The 23,488-nt window shown below is 39.6% G+C and overlaps 1 protein-coding gene across 1 annotated transcript in view; it reads right to left on the bottom strand.

The window, feature by feature from the left end:
- Positions 1 to 23,488, bottom strand: part of OSBPL11 (oxysterol binding protein like 11) — a 42,811-nt gene that overhangs the window by 14,406 nt on the left and 4,917 nt on the right. The window contains exons 2-7 of the mRNA XM_054208573.1: positions 11,993 to 12,061; positions 10,733 to 10,908; positions 9,848 to 9,927; positions 8,716 to 8,898; positions 4,458 to 4,659; positions 67 to 212 (exon numbers count right to left, since the gene is read on the bottom strand). Coding sequence (XP_054064548.1) covers positions 67 to 212; positions 4,458 to 4,659; positions 8,716 to 8,898; positions 9,848 to 9,927; positions 10,733 to 10,908; positions 11,993 to 12,061 — 856 coding nt within the window. The remainder of the gene's footprint in view (positions 1 to 66; positions 213 to 4,457; positions 4,660 to 8,715; positions 8,899 to 9,847; positions 9,928 to 10,732; positions 10,909 to 11,992; positions 12,062 to 23,488) is intronic.

Below are 23,488 nucleotides of genomic sequence, written 5' to 3'. Positions count from 1 at the left end.
TTGAATCATTTACAGATATTCCTCAAAATAATTCCTGACAGAAATGGGATGTTCACATTACCTTACCCTTGTTAGCTGGCAGGGCTCTGCAACAGACTGCTCTTCTCTGACAGATGCTGGCTTGTTTATCTCTGCTGGGAAATTCTGAGCTGCTCCATTTTTGAAGTGGTTTGCCAGAGATATCTTCGGTTCCAACCAATTGATCGTCGTTCCTGAAGCAAAAGAAAGTTTGCGCTGAAACTTGCTCATCCTCTGGAAGGTCAGTAAATAGCAATTTTCACAAGAGGTTTGTTTTTGTTTTTTGTTTTTTTTTTAAGGAATAAGCTGAAAGCAGCCAATTCCTCCTGCAGCCAATCCCTTCAGCAGCCACTAAACAAAGGTGGTGCAATGAGACACCACCTTCAGTGATCATTAGCACAAACACTGCGATTGGCGAACTGTAATACATGCAACTTGGACTGGAGAAACTAGTTGGTGTCATGAAAGGTGTAACCAGACACTATAGGAAGAACCCAGTATCACAAGAATGTTAAGTAACCCTTACAATTTTTTTTAACTGGTAAAAAAAAAAGCCCACCACTTCTCAGCTTTTCTAGCTCAGCTCAGTTCTAGACTAAAAAGAGCTAAAGCCGAAAAAGTTTTGTTGCCATTGTTTTCTCTGGAGAGGGTACTCATCTTTTCTCTGTTGCAAAGAAGGCAAGCACACACCGCTGAATAAATAATTGCTCAAAAGAAAAAAAAAAAACAAAACGCTGCAGGGCTTGGAAAGCTATTACCCACTCAACGATTCCAGCATCTCTAGTTACTCCCAGCTAATTTATCAGGACAGATCGGGTTCCTCATTAATAATACAAATGTTCCATTCTTTTTCAAAGGCTAATAAAGGTTCAGGTGACTCCAATCAGTTTTTACTGAAGAATACACAAACTGACAAACCACCTTGGCTGGGTTGCAAACACAGAAATTATTAGGCAGTCTGAATTTCTCCCACCACACAGCAGCTTCCTGTGCTTAGGAACCTACACCGAGGGGGCTCTTGCCTTTTCCGATATAATACACAATCCTTTATTTCCAGACATCTGTTACCTGGAACTAGGTCACATCCTCAGCCACAACAGGCAGAGTAAACTTAATTCAGGTAAACAGCAGCATTTCCACCAGGAAAATACTGCGGCAGGAACAAATTCCAGCTTTACTAATGGGACCAGACAACTTTTTCCCCAGCAAGACAGTTTATTGTCATCAAGTCTATTACTCGTTAATCCATATAGTGAGAAATGAGAATACCTCAGCAGTTTAAATTTAAGCTATTTAAACAGAAGTTTCAAATAAGTAAAAAAATAAGATGCTCAGAATGTCCCTGTCACGCCTTTTTGAAAAGGTTTTACTCATCTTTAAAACCTCTTCATGAACAGTACCTGCTTTCCGAGCTGTAATTTCAACCCAGTAATCTGTAATTGTATGTTCTAGGCTGTATTTAATCCACACTCACTGCCTCTATATTAGCTTGAATTTGACAAGTAGCCTCCCTTTCATACTCCCTATCAGCTACTTCTAAAATAACCTTATTTATTATTAAGTTCTCTTTAATTTTCACCGCTATATTCTAGGAGGTTTTTTTTAAAGTGTTTTGAGCTACCAGTTGTGTTTTAATCTTTATGAGTGGACAGGATACCACACTAACACTTCTCTTCAACTAGAAGATCATATTCAAAACTGTTCTCAACTATTTCAGGTAGCACAAACTATTCTCTTTATTTGTGATCTCCTCCTCCCCTAGAAGTCTTCACTTTTTGTTTTTTAAACAGTTGTCAGCACTTTCCTTCTCCTTCAACACAGACCTCTCAGTCTATAGCCTTCACTTTCAACATTTTTCTTCAAGAGCTAACTGCTGCAATTGACCTTTTTGATAACGAAATACTTTTTTTTTTATTTCAGTACATTATTTCACCACTTTTCCTAAATTCAAGTCAATAGCTGCAACTTTCCTGTTCATCTTTAAGTTTGTGATTTATTGTATATCTTGATGCAGTTGGGCAGTATTTTCTCTTCTGTGTTTTTTTTCTTTGAAAAATTTATAGCAAACTGTCACTCTCACATAGTTTCTAATCCTTGTTTTTTTAAGTCTGACAAGCAGTTGCCCAATGCATTTTTAGCAGTCAAGTATCACTTTGTCAGACCTGAAAATACTTTCTTCCACTTGATGTTTAAATTCATGTTCTGTTAGACAAGTCTTATCTTCATCATCGCTCCTTGCTGCATCTCACTCGTATCTAGCTGAAGTATGCTGACCTGCCGTTGTGATCCTAGGAATATTAAATAGTGCTTGTATATATTTTATTAGATAGAACAATCTCTGTTCAAGATTTTTTGCCTGAATCATGTTACATTTTCCTACACATAAATATAAAAGTGTCTCCTGCAGCATTCGAATTAAGCCACAACCCTTTTCCCTCCTATATCAACTTCTGAAGCCTACCAAAAAGACTCCACCAGTTGAACCAGAAGGATAAGTATCCCTCCTGAGTGGGGCGGGGGGAAATCTAAGCTAAACAGACTTAAAAAAAAAAAAAAGGAAAATAATTCTTCACAATCCTTGAAAGGAACAAGCATATTATGGCATCTCTAGAAAAACCACGCCAGTGGGAGGCTGCAGAAAGGCCTACGCTTTCTTTTAATGCTCTGTTTTTAACTCTGGTCCCAGTAACGCATCATCCCATCTGCTGCTCCTCCCCTCTCCATCCTTCTCTCTACGATATCACCAGAAATATTCAAGATTTGGACATCTTCAAGCACGTGTTTAGATTTGGCCATTAACAGGCAGATACATCAACTGAATAGCAGTCAGATGAATTGAGCTTTTCCCTGTGTAGTTTAAAAATTTAAAAAACACCAAAAGCACTCATTAAAAAAACCCTATCATCTTCATAAATTATTACAGTGGTGCTCATTAGGCCTTACTTATCTCCCCAGATACAGTAATGGGTCAAAAAATCCTCCTTAGTAGCACACACACAGAAATGCCAAGAGGACTTCTGATGTGCGCCTCACAAAGTTACACGTCAATAGTTGAAAACATCCACAGGGAATAGGAAAATTTCTTTCAGTGCGAGTAACTTTGGAGTTCAAAGACTTGGAGAGGTGCCATGCAGTTTTTCATTTTTAAAATGAAATTTTGAACTGAAATACAGCAAAAGAATTAATTCATCCTATTCACATATTTTCTTTTAATGCCTGTAGTGATTTAAAAATCACTAAGTATTTTTATATAGTTTTAATACTTCTATACAACACCTTTTTTCATCTTAAAAGCTAAACTAATTACAGTTCTGAAATAATATGCACTGGCAAAGCAAGTACCACAAATACTATAGGAATACGGGAAAGATAAGGTAAGAGAAAACTTATGAGTGTACTTTGTTACATACTTACCATATTTACCATATCTGTTGTATAAGAGAACACTCAGAAGCTTTTTGCTCGCAAAAAGCCACCAAGTAAATATATGAAAAAAAAAAGTCACAATAAGATGCAAAAGAATTTACAAACAGGAAAGCACACATGGCGTTCCATACACTGCACAGAAACTAGGTGGAATGATACCCGTAAGCACCTACTTCCCAGGGAGGGATCAATTTTGCAGATATAGCAACATATTTATCTGCTGTCCGTGAATGCATGTTGTTCCACGCCCATTAGCAGTGGGGTTTGTGGTTGGTTTTTTGTGTTTGTTGGAGCAGTTGGTTGTTTATCAAAAGAGATTTTTTTAAAAATCTTTTTTTTTTTTTTTGACCTTTAACCAATTTGCATTTGCCTACAAGTCTGTTCTGGCCTCAGAATGGAATGCAATACTTAGACTAGGAGGTTAACTCAAAATAAGGATACCAATACTGTTGATATATCAGCCTATGTTTTAATAATAACCTGTGCATATGTAAAGCTTTGTATTTTAACACTCAACTAGAAATGAAAGCTACACACATGTAAATGCTTATAATAGGTATTTAGTGTGTAAAAAAAAAAACCATGACATTTGACAGAGCTGTACTGGACGCTACGTATCCTAGAATCTGCAACGTCGTAAGAGTCACCTTCCACTATTACTGTTCCTGAGCCGCCAGTTACATCCCAAAGGCAGCCTTCTGGCTGGGGTACCTGTTGTACTTTAATCTGTTGTGAGAGGCTCCCAACAACTACATGTTACATTTATACAGCTGCTGGCCAAGACTTCTTGACAGAAAAGAGAAAACAATAGTAAATAAATAAATAATACGATACGCATGGGAGTTCTACCCAATGCCAGCAAGTCAGACTCCAGAAAAACTAGCAAGAAACCAGGCAGCCAGCAGTTTTCTCTACCCATGTGAAACTGCATTTACTGCAACTAGTATTTTTGCAAGAAGGAAAGGATCCGCATTTGTTACAAGGTTCTGCTCTTTGTGAGCATCTATACCCACCTGCTGGTAAGGATCCCTTTTGTTGAGAAGCATGTTGTAACTGGAGAATATGGAAACAGTCATTTAAGCAGTTCATGGTTGCCATGGAAGTTGCTTTCAGCATTAATAGGTCTTGATCCAAGGATGTAAGGTGACCGGAGACAGGAAGGCATTCTATGCTCCTGATCAAGTCTCTCTGCTGGCCCTCAGCCTGAGACATCATCTGTCAAACAACACAGTCATTTATCAGGTCATGAAAGCGTGTTGTGTGGTACATGTTTAGCTGTGCACACAGAGGATCCCAAATGATTTTATGACAATAATAAAACTAAAAGGTAATAGATTGTATACAGTTAACTGTACTCTTTTTTTCCTTGATGCAGCTACTGAAGAGTCATTGAATGCATGATGAAGTTCCCACAGCAATACATGGCACCTTATTAACAAGCAAAAGAATATCAAAGTGACTTCAAAAAAGAAGCAAAGAGGAATTTGAATGTGATACTTGCTACAGTAAATATCAAACACTTTCATGCTTGGTTGATAGGGACGGGGGCGGGGGGGAACATCCCACACGCTGTGTGAGGAGTAATTAAGCTGTGCTCCGCACAGCCTGGAAGAGGATCTATGAGGTACTATCCACTGGTATCAAGAGCTTTTCACTCCCTACAAGAAGGAAAGGAAAATACCTGTATCACTCAGTTTGGCTCAAACCACACAGGATTCTCATTTATTGTCTGCACTGCCACCACGTTTAGGATCACTATCTCACTGTTCACTCTGCAGGAGGGGAAGAAAAAGCAGCAGGATTTTTCATTGTTCTCCTTCTCCCCCAAGCTTCTTTCCTCCTTCCTGCTGGCACAGAGCACCCCTACATCACAGAACTTGCAACAGCACATTTGCCTGCAAGAGATACAGTGCTGAAGCACACCAGCCATCAAGCAGCACACTGTGGTCTTCAAAAACCCACATACTTCCTTCCTTGCACTCACAAAAGCAAAATATTGTCTGATTTTGAATCATGGGGATAAGGCAAACCTTCTATACATGCTAGTGTCCCTTTTCTGGGGAGGTACAACAACAGCGTTAATGTAACTGGATAGCACTACTCTGCCATCATTACATGTTCTGGCAGTTAAGTTAAATGTAAGAACAGATTGATTCAGCAGAGCAGAAGAGGAATTTCTTTAAAGAACCTAAAATGCATTCATACGTTTAAATACTTAGTTTTTTAATTCACCAATCCTAGCTGATTTTTTTTTTTTTTTTTTTTTTTTTTTTGAGTACCTTTGCCTGCAATCCCTTCCAGGAACCGCTTTTAAGGTTTTATGCAATAAATACTTAGGCAATATGTACTCATCAAGTTCACAGTATGTGGTATTTGGAACATTTTAGGGCTTGGCTACATAGCATGCTATGGTGTGAATTTACAGAGCACTGGCTCTTTGGAAGCGGAATTAACTATGCACACTCAGCCTTAGTATGTCCCAAGAGTGACAGGGCAGAAAGATAGTAAAACACTTGGTTATATAGCCTTGCCTATGCAAACACATCAATTGTTATCAGAACATGTGTCCTATTTTCAGTCATGAACGTGATATGAGTCTTTGAGTGCAAGTTTTTTTTCAATACTTTGAAAAACTCTGCTAGATTTGAACAAAAAAAAAAAAGGCAAACTATAAAGAAGACACAGATAATTAGGCGACAAATCACTGCAACACTTCTGGTGATCTTCACTCTTAGTAATTTACTATGTGGTAGCACCCAAGCACCTCATTCCAGGACCAGGCCAGACGACAGGACAAGCCACGTTGCACTGAGCATTGAACATCAAATAGGCACATCTCCCCTTTCAAATAACATACTTTGAACAGTCCTAAGTTTTTCCTGCTTATACACTTGGATTTGTAAAGGAAAAAAAAAAAAAAGGAAATAGTGCTTGGGGAGGAAAAAGCACTGCGATTAAAACCTCAAAATCTACCAGAAATACACAGGCCATAGTTCTCACTTTGCAAACACACACACCTGCATTTAGTGCAAGTCACATAAAGATCCTCTTAGATCTCCTGTTTAACAACGCATCCGAGTCAGCAGCATGACATGTATTCGGCCAAGAACAAGGGGAAGAAGGGAAAGGGGCTGACAGAAGCAGCAGCTACAGTGCAATTCACAGGAAAATTAAAAAAGATCACCGTGCAGCAGGTGCTTTGAAAGAAAAGCTGTTCTACCTTCAGCTTCTCAAATGGAATTTGTAAGTACTGAAGCTGTGTCATGCTCAAGTGTAACAGGCATGCACCTGCCCTTTTTTAACTATATCTAAAGAAATAAAAAATAGGCATTGTCTCTAACAAGCACTTTAGCTTCAGAAAGGTAAGCAAACTGACTTTGACATTCAGAAAAGCTACTATTACTGAGGATCCTTCATCTGTACAGGCCAAAAAAATTTTAAGTTGATAAATAATCACGCTGTGTCACCAAACTCAACAGTCAAAAGAGAACCTGAATAGTTTTCTGTGCTCTTTGCAATGCTAAGAAAAATCATTCCACTTTACTTCCCACCCAGTGAGAATCCCAATTAGAAGATGCAAGCCACTGCTTCAGTGCTCCAGCTCACACACTCCCCGCTTTCCTCCCTCAAGTTTTGAATGCCACATTGCCATTTGAAAAGTCAAAAAGTTAAAAAACCATTTCTGAAGCATTACCTCACTTAAAGAGGATAGCTTCTCAAACACCAAAATACAATAACAGATAAAAGAAATAAAAACTGCTAAGAGAGCTACAAGCATGACTTCTGTAAATGTTAACGCCATATTCTGTATTGTTGCTATTTTCGTGCAATAGGTAGGGAAGTGCCAATAATATTTAAGTTTACCATATGTTGTAATTGTTGTCATAAACTTCTTACTAGTGTGGTACAAGTAAGACATAACTTGACGAATCAAACCGAAAGACTGTATAGCTTCAGTTTTAAAGTGAATTTGGAGGAAAAACCTCTCTCGGAGGATAAAGCAGACGAACCAGCTCATAAAAAACAGAAGCCACAGGATGAAGTTTTCCTGGGTACCTGACAGGAATTCACATGTCCTTGCATTAGCACTATAGGAGACTTTATTGTTGTTAGAGAATATAAACAGGATGGCAGCAGCTACCCTTTTGCAAGCCATCTGCAGGAACGGTCTGCTGCAGACAGAGACTCACAGATTCTAAGGTATAAAGAGGCAGTCACCTCATCTAGCCTACTGAATAATTATGCCATAGGACTTGATTTAAATCAAAGAACAATGACAATGGCAGCATACCATACCAGGGAAAGTATTTTCAACACCCATTTACAGCTGCCCACTGATGAATTTACCATAGTACTCAGCTGCATATTTTAAGGTTAATGACACCCACAATACAGAGCACGCTTCTGTCCCAGTTTAAGTTCAATTTCCAACTAGTCACGCTTCCTAGATTAAAAGCCCTCCATTAGAAACTTATTTTTGCCAAGAAATGTATTACACAGCACGAATTACACTAACATTACAATACTCATTAATATGAATATTACTACTAAGTAACACAGGTTCGTAATTCAGCAGTTAATTTTGCTTTAGTATTAGCTTCCGATTTGCATGATCTACAGTGTAAATATTCACATGTTAAATCAACCAGCAGGCAGTCCATTCTGGCAGTCAAGATGAAACGGTAATTATTTCTGGTTTATCCAAAATATACTACACCTGCATGTATAGTGAAAAAAGCATAGTTCCAAATTGCTCATTTTATTTTGCTCTCTTTTAAATCACATCCATCCCTACACAATTTGGCCACACAAATTAGCATGCTAGAAAGTGGTATTAGGATACTTAAGCATCAATCATGACCAATTTCTCCTCAGTCACAGGAGACAGACGTACAGCTTAGTTGATTCTTCTATAGCTTAACACAGGAATAAAACAGTGTATGATATAATAGCATCACAGTATGTGTGATATTATACTGCCTTAAGGATATTGCCTTGTCATGTGTAGTGCTAGGACTTGCAAGGGTGAGAACATGCAAAATTCTACTTTGAGCATCAGAATATTATCACGGAGTACAAAAGTCTAGAATATAAGTCACGTACTTCCACAATTAGCCAAGGCAAGTAATTTATCCTCACACAACTAAGCAATAATAGCTTCGGACATATTATTGACAATATGTTCAACCAAGAACACCAAGTTTCTCTACAATCCTACAAACAACAGGACAGCTTTTTCAAAAGATTATAGATAGTTTAAGGCATACAAACCTCTCTAACATCTACAAGGTGATCTGGCTGCATAATAGGAACTCTTTTTCCAGTTGATAACCTGTGATGTCCAACATTGAAAAAGGAAACTGCATTTTGACTGGGTCTTCTTTGCACACCAGGAGAGCTGGCACTTCCTTGGGATGCAAGAGAGAAGCTGCGAGATTTCAGAGGAGGGTTGTTCTAGTGAATAAATAAGCATATTGAGAAACATTTACAATTAATTCCTAATAACCAGCAAATATTCTAATTTGAAAGATACAGCAGAACAGTTTAATCCTTGATTTTTTTATAGAGCAAGGACAGATGACAAAGCCTTAATAACGTATTAGTAGCAACTGCTAAATATTTTGCACTATCTGCTAGCAGTTGACCTGTTTTATAGTCTAATTACAAACAATCTGTGAAATGAGATTGATCAATATGTACCACTTCCGATTTGAAAATTAGTCCTTGATCTGCAACACTACTATAAGCTGACTGCTAACAGATCCTGCAAGGATCAAGCTCACGTTTAAGAGAATGGGATGTCATTTAGAACTATTAATTGAACTTATCTCTTACAACAAAGCCAGCTACAAAATGTTGATCCTATCTTAAAAGCAAGGTTTTATTCAGGTATCAGAACAGGTGTTATGGTAATCAGGAGGTTCTATAAAATACAGTATATTTGCAACCAATGCATGGTTAGCAAATGGAAGCAACAACCCTAAGATATAGTGTCGAGGAGCTGCTTCTCAGACATGGGAATTCATCCTAAATGTATTTATGGGATGTTGAGTGGTTTTTTAAAAAAGGCCAAAAAACCCTGGAAAGCTCACAAATGGAAGGGCTTCAATTAACACTGAAGACCTGTACCCTTGCCCATTTAAAAAAAAAATAATGCAAAACCACTGGAAAGGAAGACCATTCAGCTGTTCAGCAGCAAACTGACTTCACTTTGTGTCATTCCTAAAGCATATTTCTATTACAAGTCAGCTATTACTCAAAAATCTTTCTTAATGTAATTGTCAAGCTCAACCACAGGCCCTTTTGTAGTCTCTCTCTTAGATAACAGGATAGCTGTATTTGGAACTACCTCTACCATCGGCCTAAATTACTTTTGCCCATGAAAGTATCAGTCATACGATACCTTTCCAATAGCTTCCGTGTGATGCTGTGTGCATATCTGTAACCTGCTAACCCAGTGTTGCCGTTCTTTAGCATCAGTAGCTAATAAAAACAAACAAAAATGATTATGACATTCTGAAGCATTGGCAAAGGTCTGCTTAATTCTTTAAAACAGACAGAAGACTTTAACAGTACAAAGTATTTTTTACCTAAAATTTGCTCAGCTGACCAGCAATTAGCTATAACCTTAAATAAAGTTCAACAGAAACGGCATGTACTACTTTTTTTTTTTTTTATTTTGTAACCCAGAAATAACTTCAACAAACAATAACTCCCCTTACACACATTTTAATCTAACAACATGACACATTTTCCTCAAATTAATGACATGAGTCATGAGGACATTTGACTAATGTCCTGAATTAGATAATGACAGCAAGTCTTCAAGGGAAGAAATACTGTGAGATATTAGCCCAGATTTCCATCGCCTGCAAAATCAGACAATGGGCTTCTATAACCATCACAAGAAGGCTAACATATTGAACATCAGGAATAATGTAGCTCTGTGCAAGCATCAACGCTGTACTGTTACATACAATGATTCAGAAAGCACTGAATCAGTACAGTTTAAGGACACTATACATGAAGGTTAAACTCCATTCTAGACATCTTAAGTTCAATGGTTTTCTGAAAGTCATCAAATCCAAAGTAGGGAACCCTTCATAAAGAAGGACAGTTCCTCAGTGAAGAGTGGGATGAAGGTTTCACGTATAACTCTCAGTGCAGCAGTCTGCCAAACAATTTCTCTTGCTTTGGACCTGCTGCCAAACCCTGCAGAGCAGCCACAGGTGAGAGCCAGGAGTGTCCTCTAGTGGAAGAATCCCCTGCCCAATAATCTAGGTCCTACCTCTTAGTTTATACTGCTCCCCACTGGCAGCGTTGACTGTAAAGGTGTGAGAGTCTTCATCACTGGGTGAAATTACAGCTCCAGCTAGCTGCAGGGTACCTCTGGGCTTTAGATGTCTAGACTGCTCATTCACAAAGTACTCGAGCAGGCCAGCATCATTGTTTAAAACAAAAAATCTGCAATGATAACAAAGCAAATACATTAAATAAGAACACCTCATTCTTTTCCAGGTGTTTTTTTGGTGGGGAGGAGGGCAAGCATAGGGAGAAGTCAAGAACTTTCATTTCAAGTTGGCACATTAAGACTTGAGTCAGTACAACCCCAAAACATACAAATTATGTCCCCAACAAGACTGCACAAAAATTAAGTTCTTACCAATTTTTTCCTCAGAGACCAGGGATGCTATTTCACAACAGAATAGCTGTGCCCACAGAAGAGTGCTATTGCAAAATTTGGGGAATTAAAAGAATATCCTGAACCTCTAAGGCTTACTACATCCTTAAACTATATAAATTAAGGGTAAAATAGCCCCAGATACAAAACAGTCAAGATATAAAACTGCGAAACTGAAGCAATTCCAGATTTAAAAAAAAATGAAGTAGACATTATGTTTCATCTATTCAGCCAAGTTTAATGATAAGTGTATTGACACAAGTCACTACATGCCAGTAGCAGCACAGGAATTTGGCCACTGTGGTATGCTAAGGACTTGTTTCTCCAATAGTAATTTGGTTGCACTGTACTGCTCTAGGAACAGCATCAATCAGGAAGCCTGACCAGAGAGTTTATCTGTCAAAGAAAAGCAAATTATTCAAGGGGGAACAGACATCCTGGAGAACTAAAGGGAAAATCTTCCTTCAGTCTGAATTTTCAGTAAAGAAGTCTTAATTTTTTTTTTTTTTTTAAATGATGGCATGATTTAGCATAAAGCTGAACACTCAGGAGGAAAAACACAGATAACATTTTTAATGGAAAAGGAAAAAAATAATGCTGTACATGCTTTTTACACATACAAGCATAGTTATAAACCATCAAATGAGTTAACTGCTACATGCTACCTATCCATTTTTTTCTTATTCACACCTTAATACAATTCATCTACACATTAGTTTAACCTATATTAAAAAAAGCATAAGAATCTTCCATAAAGTTTGCTTAATAGAAAAAGAGAAATACAAGTATTCTTAAAAAAAATCCGAAACATATTCACTTAAACACTGCAAAGACCAACATTACCAAAAAGCATCATAAAAGACTTACCGATATTGCCAACCAGTGACGAGATTGGTATATTTCATTAAGTAGCCACAAATATTTTCCATGTGATCACTATTATTAAAAAAAAAAAAAAAAAGAGAGAAAAGCAATCAGACCAAACAAATTCTAGATCTTACCAGCTTTTGATCATCATTATCTATTCTCAGAAAATGAATTTTCACTGTCATTTTTAGAATTGCACTACTGATTTAATAAAACTATCAACACTTAACAGATCTTTCGGATTCATGTCTAAAATTATTTCATAAGACAATTTAACCAGATTTACTGGACTCCAAATAATTTCAAAGCATAATTAGTTTCACCAATACTTGAGTTTTATTCAGCAGGCACTTCTGGACACATCTGTACTAGTTTTGAGTAATTAAAGATGTAGTATCCATGCTTCTTCTCTTTCCTGCTTCCTCTTCTAAGCAAGGTTCATATTTTTGGACCCCTGGACAAAATTAACTTTCACTAGTTTATTAACAGAAACTTGATCATGGAGACTAACTAAAAACACTCCCCAGGTACTCCTACACCAGTGTGGTTTTATTTATTTTTAACATCGAGAAGCCTTCCCAACTACACAAACAATCAAGCTCTTGAACAGATGTTCTACAGAACACAACATGCGGGTGCAGGTCACATCAAGATACTCTGAAACGTAAAACAAGAGCCAAAACATCTCCTCCTCTGGCCTGGCAGGAAAATCAGGTACTTTCTTTTTTGAAGCTTCAACTTGCAACATCCACCAAAACCAAAACCCCATCGAGAGCATTCAGCATGGAGGCTTAATACCACTACAGGCAAAATACATTGCCACTTCTGAAAATCAGTTGTCCTAAATAAGACTTGTAAGTCCTATGGCTACAAGCTAATCATCTTAAAATAACAATTTAAAGACCTATTTTATACTGTACATTCCCAAAATTCTAGAAATGCTACCTTAATGCCCTCGTCTCTTACAGCAGGGCACAACCTTAAATTGAAGAACACACTCTTATCAGACAATTCAGGTCCAGCATAAGAAAAATTCCTATTATTCCAATGAATAATGGAAACAATGCCCCAAATATCACATACTGACTACCTGCTTTTTAAAGAAGCTTGTATTTAACCCATCTTGTTCAGATTTCAACATAATACTTCTGTAGCTTATAGTATGTTGAGGATTAAATGAAAATTATTCAGTCCATTGGAGCAGCAGCCTGTCTTGGTCGTTAAGAAGCTGAAGTACCCCCATGTCAGCAAAAGCGGAAAGGGGAGGAAAAATAGGACTGCTAGAGCCAAGGGATCACCTTCCCTGGTGGATTTTGCTTGCAAACACAATCAGACCAAGTAATTGGTGTAAGTTTCATATAATGGCTGAAGCTGCTCTCTACACTTCATTTCTAAACAGTGTCAGTATCATCAGATTAGTCAGATACCTAACAATTCAATAAATATAACACAGTAAGTTTCATCCTAAAGGATGCTATTTAGAATGCCACTAACGCAGACAACCGCAAACACTGCCATATGAATCAACGCTGTATCACTGCCATTCAGTAGTACTATTCAAAGAAGAGATGCAAGAATGTACGTTTTTGAAGAAAAACCAAGTTGCTGATCTTTTAAATGTAACATTAAAACCAAAAATATGCGTTCTAGCTATTTCTGCAGCAATCAGTATTGCAGTAATATCCTGCAATGGAGAGCAGCCAGTGGGACTGTCTAGGAATTTAATTTCTAATAGCTCATTAAGTGGTACTACAGATAAAAATAAAACCGAGGAGCGCAGAGGGTATTCAGGCTATCATATACTTTAAATGTACAAAAATGCTACAGGAGACATAGCCAAACTCATCCTCTGCAGACGCCTCTCATTTGTTATTATTGGCATACAAGGGAAGTACAGTTTAGACTTGCTCGCTGTCTTAATTTAGCTGAAAATTATGAGATTGCATAGCCATAAAAATGTATGAGCTTGGTTTTTAATTGCCTGAAAATTGTCCCCAGTCACAGCTAATTGTTTTTCAGTTTTAGTGCATGCAAGTGTCAGCCTTGCTTTTCAGTTTGGCATCGTACATAGCCCCACACACTCAGGCTAGAGCTGCTGTACTCTCCCCTTAACTAACGTGCCTAAATCAGAGGTATGTTTAGCAGAACCCAAGAAAAATCAGAAAAGTAACTTCAGACTGCAGTGAATACAACAGGACTATATGTATGGCCTTGGAACTCCATTCATCTGACATGGGTAAATTAAACAGTCTTTGATTAAAATAATTTGACAACTTTTTTTTTTTTTTCTTTTTTGAGTGCAATAGATGAGATAGCTGATTTTGTCAGCCTTTAGAAAAAGTCACCATAGAAGGTAATGCAGCCCTTTCAGTGACATACTTCCACGTGGAATGAGCACTTGACTACATTTTACCTTCACCAGCATGTTCCTCTCCACTTGGATTTTCAATTTGACTAGACCCAAACTTCTCCAAATGCCTCCTCTTCAAAAATTCCTATCTCTAGCCTCAGCAGTCCCAAAAGTTGATGGTTTATCCGAAAAACTTCGAAAACAGCCCCCCCCCGGAAGTCTTGAGAAAGTGCCTGAGAACAAGCAAGCCAGTCACCTCCAGCATTGTAGACGCTGCCAATCTGGAAGGAGCACGTTGCAGCAAGCACAAGTGCATGATGTTAAACACACTGATCAGCTGTTTTTCAGAATCCCTACCTTTGCACGGAGGTGGTCCTCAAACCCCATATCTCACACAAAAGAGCTATAACTCAATGTACATGGGAAAGCCGAGAAGTACCTTCAGCAGGTATCTCCCACTCACATGCAAAAAGACCTCATTCGCCTGCACAAGATCATGGAAACATGCTAAGCACTGATGGCCAAACCTCAATATAGAAGAGCCCAACAAGCAGCGGCGGTGGCTGGTGTGGATCCTAGGACACACGACAGTCAGCTGCGGGGACAGATTCCTTACAGACTAACCTCTGCAGCAGGGCAGGAATATGGAATATAACATGCTGACTGCCAGGGATGAGAGACTGAGCTGTGGCTTGCTTTTTGAGAGGCCGGAGAACGTTAGAAGAGCCAAAGTCCAAAGAGATGAAGCATGAACAGAGGACCCTGCTAAACGAGCCGCTTCTTGGACAATATTAAGTTATTTTCCTTCTTAATTGTGTTCATGCATCTGCAATAGAACTGCACAAACCCAAAAGACTGTATTTAGTTTTCACCCTGTCAAAGGCGGCGCAAACCTTTAGCACCCATGTAAGTAACAGACAGAATCATAGAATTGTCTAGGTTGGAAGAGACCTTTCAGATCACCGAGTCCAACTATCAATCTAACACTTACAAAAACCATCATTAAACCATGTCCCTGCCTGAAGGGCATGAAAAACTTGATTAATATTTAAAACATTTCCCTTGACAATATAAGGGCCTAGAGGCAAAAAAAATAAGCAAATAGAAGAGTAAAAACATAGACCTTACATGCACTGATCATATTATCCCTAGCATAACTTCCCACACCACGTGGGCCAGGGAATTCTCAGTGTTTGAACTAAGGCTTATTTTTAAATAAGTAACAATTTTATACACTAAAAAGAGATATTTAAATCCAGTCTGCAAATTGTACTTCACAAAAGGCAGATCCTATAACTGTACACAAACCTGTTACAGAACTACAGTTAACCTCCTACTCTTCTCGGTAAGCACTAGTACTTTTCTATGAATACAGAAAAACATTCTCAGTGTCATTTATGAACAACAAGGCCACGGAATTATCACTAGAGCATTTCTTCAATGATTTTAAGATTAGTGCCTCCACAGCAAGAGTTAAACTACAATATTTGTTGTTGCTAAAGCAGTGTTGTAAGGCAGTTGACGTAGAAAGAAAAACAAACACAAAACCCCAGTAATATTTCACTAGTATGGAATTAACAGCAAAGCGTTTCAGAGCACTACAGAAAGCTTTTAAGATGACAGTCTTTGAGAACAAGAGGTTGAGGTTCAGGCACTGGCTCTGCTCACAGAAAACCACAGTTTGTAAAATATAAGTAAGATCTTTCTTAAAGCCCTTACCAGCATGTTTCTAATGAAACAACAGCAAAACCTGTTTCAAAGTCACCTGTGTGCCTCGGAAGCCTCCTCAATCCCCCATATTGGGGCTTTTGACTTCTAGAAAACAGATTTCAGAAGTGAATTTGACACAAAACAACAACTTATCTCAGCACTGACAGTGAGACCTGGCTGCACCGGGTTCCTTCACAATTTTAAGAATACCTTTGCATTCACACTGCTGCCTACATGCATGTACACGTACCTATGGGTACACGTACCTTTTCATAGCCAAGATGCTGCTGTTGCTATTCAAAATGCTCACAGCAGTCTCCCATTGTCAAAGAAACAGCAACAGCTCCATAACAATGAGTCAACAACCTCTGAAGTCCATATTTCTGTAGGAATTCTCAAGCCCTTCTGTCAAAGAATGACAAAACCCCCATGTTTAAGTGTTGCAACAGACCTGTCACAGCCTTAAAGATGTAAAAAAAACCCTTAATTTTCACTTTTGCTGTTTTAAGTGAGGATACTGCGCAAATCACAATCCATGAAAAATTAATTCAGGAACTTTTGATACAAAACCTAACTCCAGCCCAGCACATTTACCAACCCTCAAAATCTGGGTTGGTTTGTTTTGGTTTTTCCCCGAAAGGCTGAACACCACTGAACTAGGCTGCCCATTATATACACTCTTTTAGTTTATAAATATCGTGAGATGGACTGAAACTTTCCCTGTAAGCAAATGACTGAAGTCTACAAAAAATCAGAAATCAGTTCATGTTCTTTCCAGAAAACTATCCCTCACCATCTTCAAAGATGTTAACCACAAGCCAGATATCTACATAAAATACTATAGGAATAAATCATTCACAAAGGATTACTGTTAGTTTATTTATCCTTTTTTAGTTTTATTTGTCCTTTTCTAGTTTGTCTCTTAAGTTGCAGCAGCTGTCTTACAGGCTGGTCTTGTGTCCTGGAGGAGGACTAAGACAGTGATAGTCAGGCCAAAATTCCCCTTGTATCCTGTTTACATGCAGCATCTGAGTCTTGAACGCAGATGCTGAGGAACAGCAGTCTCAGAATGACGTCCTTCAGGAGCTTCAGCCAAGACACCCAGGCTCACACCTGACAAGTGCTGGGCCAACATTTTCTCCAAGAAGAAGCACCGCTGCAGAAGGCATCTCCACCCTTTTTTCCAAACCCTCACAGTGCAGGTCTCCCCAAAAGCCCCACCTAAACAAACCATTGCTAGCAGTGGTACAAAAATAACACCCATGTTGAAAGCAAGTACAGAAAACTTCCAAGACTGCCCTTCTGATGATTTTAATTTTGCACCGCACGAGATACTTAGAGCAGCCAGGTCTCTGAAGACCCAACAGCTGTTTGAAGAGCAACCACAGCAGCCAAAGGCTTCCCCACAGACTTGCATAAGGCCTGGCTTCAAGCAGCAGCTGAGTACTGAGTATGCATGGATTTTCTTCCAGCAGGAAGGATGATCAGGAGCTGGAGCCCATGCAGATGTTGGGGAAGACTCCTGAAGGGGGGGGGGGGGGAGGGAGGGTAGCCTCCATAGCTGCCTTCACCACCGTTATGACAGTGCCTTCAGGCCCTGACCAAGGGAAGAGGCTCCTTTCTACTGAGCTCACAGCAAGATGCGAAAACCCCATAAAAGAGACTGTCTTCAGATTAAAAGCTAGCAAGGCACAAAGAAAAGGAAAGAAACAAATCAGGATTGTAACACTGCAAACCAATGAGTGGTTTTGACTACGTAGTTTGAAAAATGCAGTAACCATTTTCACTTCTTCATCTCTATCTGCCTATAGGCTCACTGTCTGTAATAGCTTACTTTTTCCTCATTGAATACTGCAAAGTGCTTATCTACAACACACTGATTCCCCTTTTTGCTACATGGAGGGAAAGGGTGAGGGAGAAGGAAAAAAAAACCAAAACCAGCCAATGTCAGCAACAGAAACTTTGGGCATATCTTCTGCAACTGCAAAGATCACTTGCTCCCAAGAAATCACCACCATGTTAAGCACACTCCAGTCCCACAGCTTGTTGATAAGCATGGGTTCCCCAGTACACCCAGCAAGGTAAGGCAGAAGCCTCCGTGTTACTTACAGAGCATCTACATCAATAAGTTAGCTCTGCATTTCCAAACAGCTTTGGGAAGAAAGAACAAACTAACCTTGCTGTGGAATTCACCAGCAGTGCCCTACAGTCAACTGTAAAGTGGCAGCAAAGTTCCTGCTCTTCAGCTCATGTGCTTTTGACTATTCAATTAGAAGATTAGAAACCAACAACAAGTGCAAGAAAAAAAAAAAAAAAAAAAGATCCACGCCATGACAAGAACATTGACAGCAGACCCTGGGGATGCTTCAGAATACCTACTGCTTGGCCACAAGCATGCTAGCAACACACACATTCTCATTAGATATAAAAACATCTCTTATTACGCACTCTTGTAAACCCTTGAGAGAGCAGACATGCGTTGGAAGAGAGGGTTGCCATGAAGGAAGGGTGCGGCAGAGCCAAAATTAGCTGTCGGCTGTCCCTGAGCCCAGCGTGACGGAGCCCAGGCTTCCCCACCAGGGCTGTGGGGCTCTCCCATTGCCCAGCTCTCCCAGCCCCTGCTACCAAAACTGCAGTTCCGTTTGCACCAAAAGTTTCTGTCAATACTAGTGCTCCAGGGAAATGATAAATCAGGCTTACAGTTTGTTTGTTTTAAAACCATCCTAATTAAACTTGCATCCGATTCTCCTCTTTTATGCATTAATGACAGAGGTCAGTTATACACAAATGAAACTATTTTAGTGCTTTTGCAGGGTAGCAACAGGAAAAAAAAGGAAAGACATAATATTTAATTAATAAGTAGCAAAACACTGCTCTCACTGGACCACTGTAAAGCTGGTTATTTAACTACTTTATCATTTAGAGAGCTCTTTAGGTCTCAAAGTACATCTGGAAAAACACTGCAGCGAGTTTCAGCTAAGCAATTTCTCTTGCACGTACATGAACACCTCAAGTCAGCAAGAACTCCACTGACATACAATTTATTTGTGGATTTGCATCAGCATAACACAACTGAAGCTTGACCCAAGAGTCAGTAGCCAATCCTGCAGGTTTTTCTGCAATGATAACTACAACTCAAGCTATCACTGGAAAAATAGCTGTAGATTTAGCCAACAACATTTTAGAGATGGAGCATACAAAGAACAGGCACCTCAAAAGATCTGAACTCTACACTGGATACCTCTGGAGAATGATTGCTGCCTGCAGCTTTGCTACCATTTACATTATCAGCTTACACTGGCACACCGTAATGCACAGTTTCACATATTGTTATCAAAACCCAAAACTTTCCCCTGAAGTCTAGTTTCAGAAAGCTCAAGCAGTCAAATTAAAGCTACTCTGCTCAGCAAACGGTACTGGCAAGTAAGCAAGACAAACACACTTATGGGTGAGCATCCTTGCAATTTTGGACTATCCGCTACCTTCAACACCTCAGAAAGTAGCAGATCCTAGCCTTTCCAGGGGATCCCAACTGTCCAGAGGAACGGGCTGAGCAAGACCACCTGAACTTTGACAAAAGCAATGCAACGCCTTGTGCCTGGGTTGGACTAACCCATGGATCAGTGCAAGCAAGGTACGTTGTGCCAGACAAGAAAAGGCTGAGTGACCTGGGTCTATTCAGCCTCCTTCAGAAGCAGGGAAGGCTTAATGGGAATCTCACCCACTGTCCCCCATACATACGGGGAAGATGGAGTCAGACTCCTTTCAGAGATGTAGAGCAGCAGAGCAATGGTCTCAAGTTGTAGCAAAAAAAAATTTCCTTGTTTGACACCAGGAAAAATTCTTCAAAATGAGGGTGGGGTAAACTCTGGGCCAGGAACCCAGATAGGCTGTGGCATCTTCATCCTTGGAGACACCCAGAACTCAAGCAGCAACCCTGAACGACCTCTTCTAACTTCAAAGCTGGCCCTGCTTTGAGCAAGAGGCTAGACTAGAGATTTCCCAGAGGTCCCAAATTACTCTATAATTCCTGGATATAGAGAAATTGAACAAAAATATTCTTACATTAAAATTGAGGCATTGAAGGTACCAGAAGGTTTAAACTTTAATTAAGAAAGCACATGTATTAACTTAACCAGCTATGATTATGCCAATACGTAAGAAGAGTAGGACTAGTTTCTTGTTCAGTGCTTTAAGTGGACAGTGATTCCCAGATAAGGAATTATTCAAAAGTGCTCCTCTTCATCATGCAATGAGCATCAGGTATTATTCATGTGGCACCCATGTGCTAATAAAGAGTTTCTTTGTTTTTCATCTCTTGTGCTTGTTATTGACATTTATGGAGCCATGTACCAAACAATACAAGGATGCCACATTATCATTCCATTTGACTTACAGAGAACTGAGGCACAATGAATTTGCAGCCTCTCTAACTTTGAGATAGTCGTGGCCCCATTTTACTTAGAGATTCAAATCACAGCTTCTGCTAATTTCAGCTGCAGCTGTGACCCTGCAAAAGATCAGAGCCAACTGAGAGAAAGAAAGAGGAACATACAGTTAGTGATTACAGGGGAAAACTAGTTTAAACAATATGACTATTGCCACAGAGGAAGTCAGAGCCAGGGTCAGAAGCCAGCTCCTTAATATAGCATCCCGCAGTTCTGCGCAGCAGACCTCATGCTTTCTGTTACATCGCCACTGCAATGAATGAAATCAGCTTCCCAACGCAAACTGGCCTCTTCAGGAAACTTATTTAACAATGCTTAAACATTAATCAAGATTTTCAAGATTTCCAGCCTCATCAAAAACTCAGGAATTTACACCTAGAAGAAAAAAAAAAAGCATACCTGTAGCAAAACCCTTCCCTCTAACACTGACATTCCTGCTCCAAAGCAGGTTGTTAAATCTAAGATTGTCAGCTGAACACATGAAGAAACAGCATTTCTCCTACCACACTCCACCCTGCCCTCCCCTCTCATTTCAGCATCAGACACAGAATACAGAACATCTGAAATGGTACAAGCTTTGCAAGCACCCTAAGAAGAAAGTTGTCTGGCAGCATTACAAGCAGGCAGTGATCCCCTGCAAGAAGAATTCATCAGCACTGGCAGGTGATCACAGTGCATGTCAAGGCAACGTCCTTAATTAAACAGGGGTCCTTGCACACGTGGCTTAATTTTCATGGTACGATGAATACAGTGCAAGAACGCATCTAGGATAACCTAACAGCAGCAGCTGGCAGTTTCTGCTTCTGTGTTAAGCAACACGATTAGGTGAGCCACATGCAGTTTGTTTTTCTTCTCTCTGGGGGGAGAGCGTGTGTGGCAGAGCAGGATGTTAATGTTGTAGGTAATTTTAATTAACTTGCTGCTACATAATTACATTAGAAAAGGTGAAGTTGAAAAACACCCTTTGCACTTAAGAGAAGGATAGAGATTTATAATGGCCATTAACTCCTGCAGAAATCTATTCCATGGAAAGCACAAATTATTTGATACTTAGAAGCTATTCAAAAGTTTGTGATTCTTCAGTTTAGCTTAATTTGAACTCCAAATTAATATCTCAGTATTAACACAAGTATGCCAGAACCAACTCCCACATTTGTTGCTCCTGCCCCAGCAAGTTTTACAGCCTGCCCATTCAACATGGGGATGCTCCAGGAACGGAGAGAGGGACACAGGGCTGGAGAAGGGAACCCAGACCTTGCTGACCTGGTTCAGGAATTGGGTTCAGGTTCCCTACTAGAACATGAACCATCGTGAAGCTCCTGTTTAAACTGCCCAAACTTCTTTCCCCAACTCTACCCACTTGTTACCCTGACACACTGATTTACTTCTCTTGATTTACAACACATCTGAGCTTCCATCTGCTCCAACCCCATTCTTCCAGGTCCTAAAAACATGTGTGAACATGAATGGCTCACCTGCCTTTTCAGAACTGCTCAGGGCTTCAGCAAGTGGTAAAATCAGCTTGATAGAAGATGACCTTAACATTTTAATAACACAGAATGGATCCTGAGGTGGATACAACCAGCTGACCATTTTAAATATGGGCTTCTTGTCTATTCTAATGAGCAAATTATGTGAAGTGGAACATTTCTAAATTAAGTGTTATGAATATGGTATACTTTTTAAGCAAAGACTCAAATGAGGATAAAGAAATTCAGGCACCAGGTTTTTCTGTCTTTTCCCTCCAGCATACCAAACAAATGTGACAGCTGTCCTAATCTGATTTTTAGCAATGAATAAGAATACAACACACAAAATCACAAAAATAAATTCTGAATGTCACAGCAACCACTTGAGAAACTCTTTTTTCCAGCATCTCATCTCAAAAGGCCAGCATCAAGTCAGAAAGCAAGCAGCGATGGCTTTCTGAAGGCCATGCAGTGGTGAGGTATCTCCACAGATCACCAGAAGTAAGGATGATCAGCTCTCCCTTTGAGACAAGCTTGATATCAGCACCATCAGCCAACCCAAAAGCTGTCAGCAGAAGTGTATCAGCAGGAGCAGCAGAAACCCCATCCCCATAGGTGGTCAGCAGCTTGATGTCACAATGCCACCGGGTTCTCATGACACCGGGAAACTGAGGAAGTGGGGTGGCCTGTAAGAGCAGGGGAAAGTCGAAGCAGGAGCAGCCCTTGCCAGACCTCTCAGGTAAGACCACAAAATTACAGCCTCTCTCTGTCTTTGAGGTTCCACGTAAAGAAGGGGGCATCCATTACTTGGAACACAGAAAAATTCCACGTAGGATCCCAAAGAATTTTCTTTTAAGCAGTGCAGAGAGAAAACCCAGGACAAGGGAAATGGGTAATAAAAAGGAAGTACAAGGAGTACCAGCGTTGGAGAGAACTGTCCTAGGATGACACTAACAGTTACGTGAAGGTTTGGGAAGTTTCTTCTACTTATCAAGTGCTAGGGACTTTAACTTAAATTCTGGCCAGCTCTCAGGAGTCCAGAGTTAATTAGGTCAGCTAACACGCTCTGCTGCAGCCTAAGCAAGAATTTGATGCTTACATTAATACTATGATGAGAAATGTTAAGTTCAGAGACAAGAAAGGAGGACCGGCAAGGGAGAGGTTTGCAACATGAAGTGTTGTTACGCCACAACTCCTGTATCTGTTTCTACCAAGCTGGTTTCAGCTTTAAAGGCCAAACAAATGAAATTTATCATCCCAAGATCAAACATTTTTGGAATGTCACTAGAAATGCATAGAAACTAGAAAGACTCTATACATTTTCTTGCAACCAAGACTGACATCAATGACCTCAAAAGAAAAGATTCTTATAAACATCTACTCAGGAAGATTGTATCAGTTTCCAGACACTTCCCTTTGTTACTACTAATTAGATCCTTTTTGCAAGATAGCATGAATAAAAATCATAAACACTCCCCCAGCCTAGCTCAGTCCCACACGTGTTGCTTCCACGTGTTTG

The sequence above is a fragment of the Rissa tridactyla genome, chromosome 7 (genome assembly GCF_028500815.1).
Source record: "Rissa tridactyla isolate bRisTri1 chromosome 7, bRisTri1.patW.cur.20221130, whole genome shotgun sequence".
NCBI lineage: Eukaryota > Metazoa > Chordata > Aves > Charadriiformes > Laridae > Rissa > Rissa tridactyla.
Note: the sequence above shows the minus strand (reverse complement) of the source record. Positions and strands in the feature narration are given on the sequence as shown.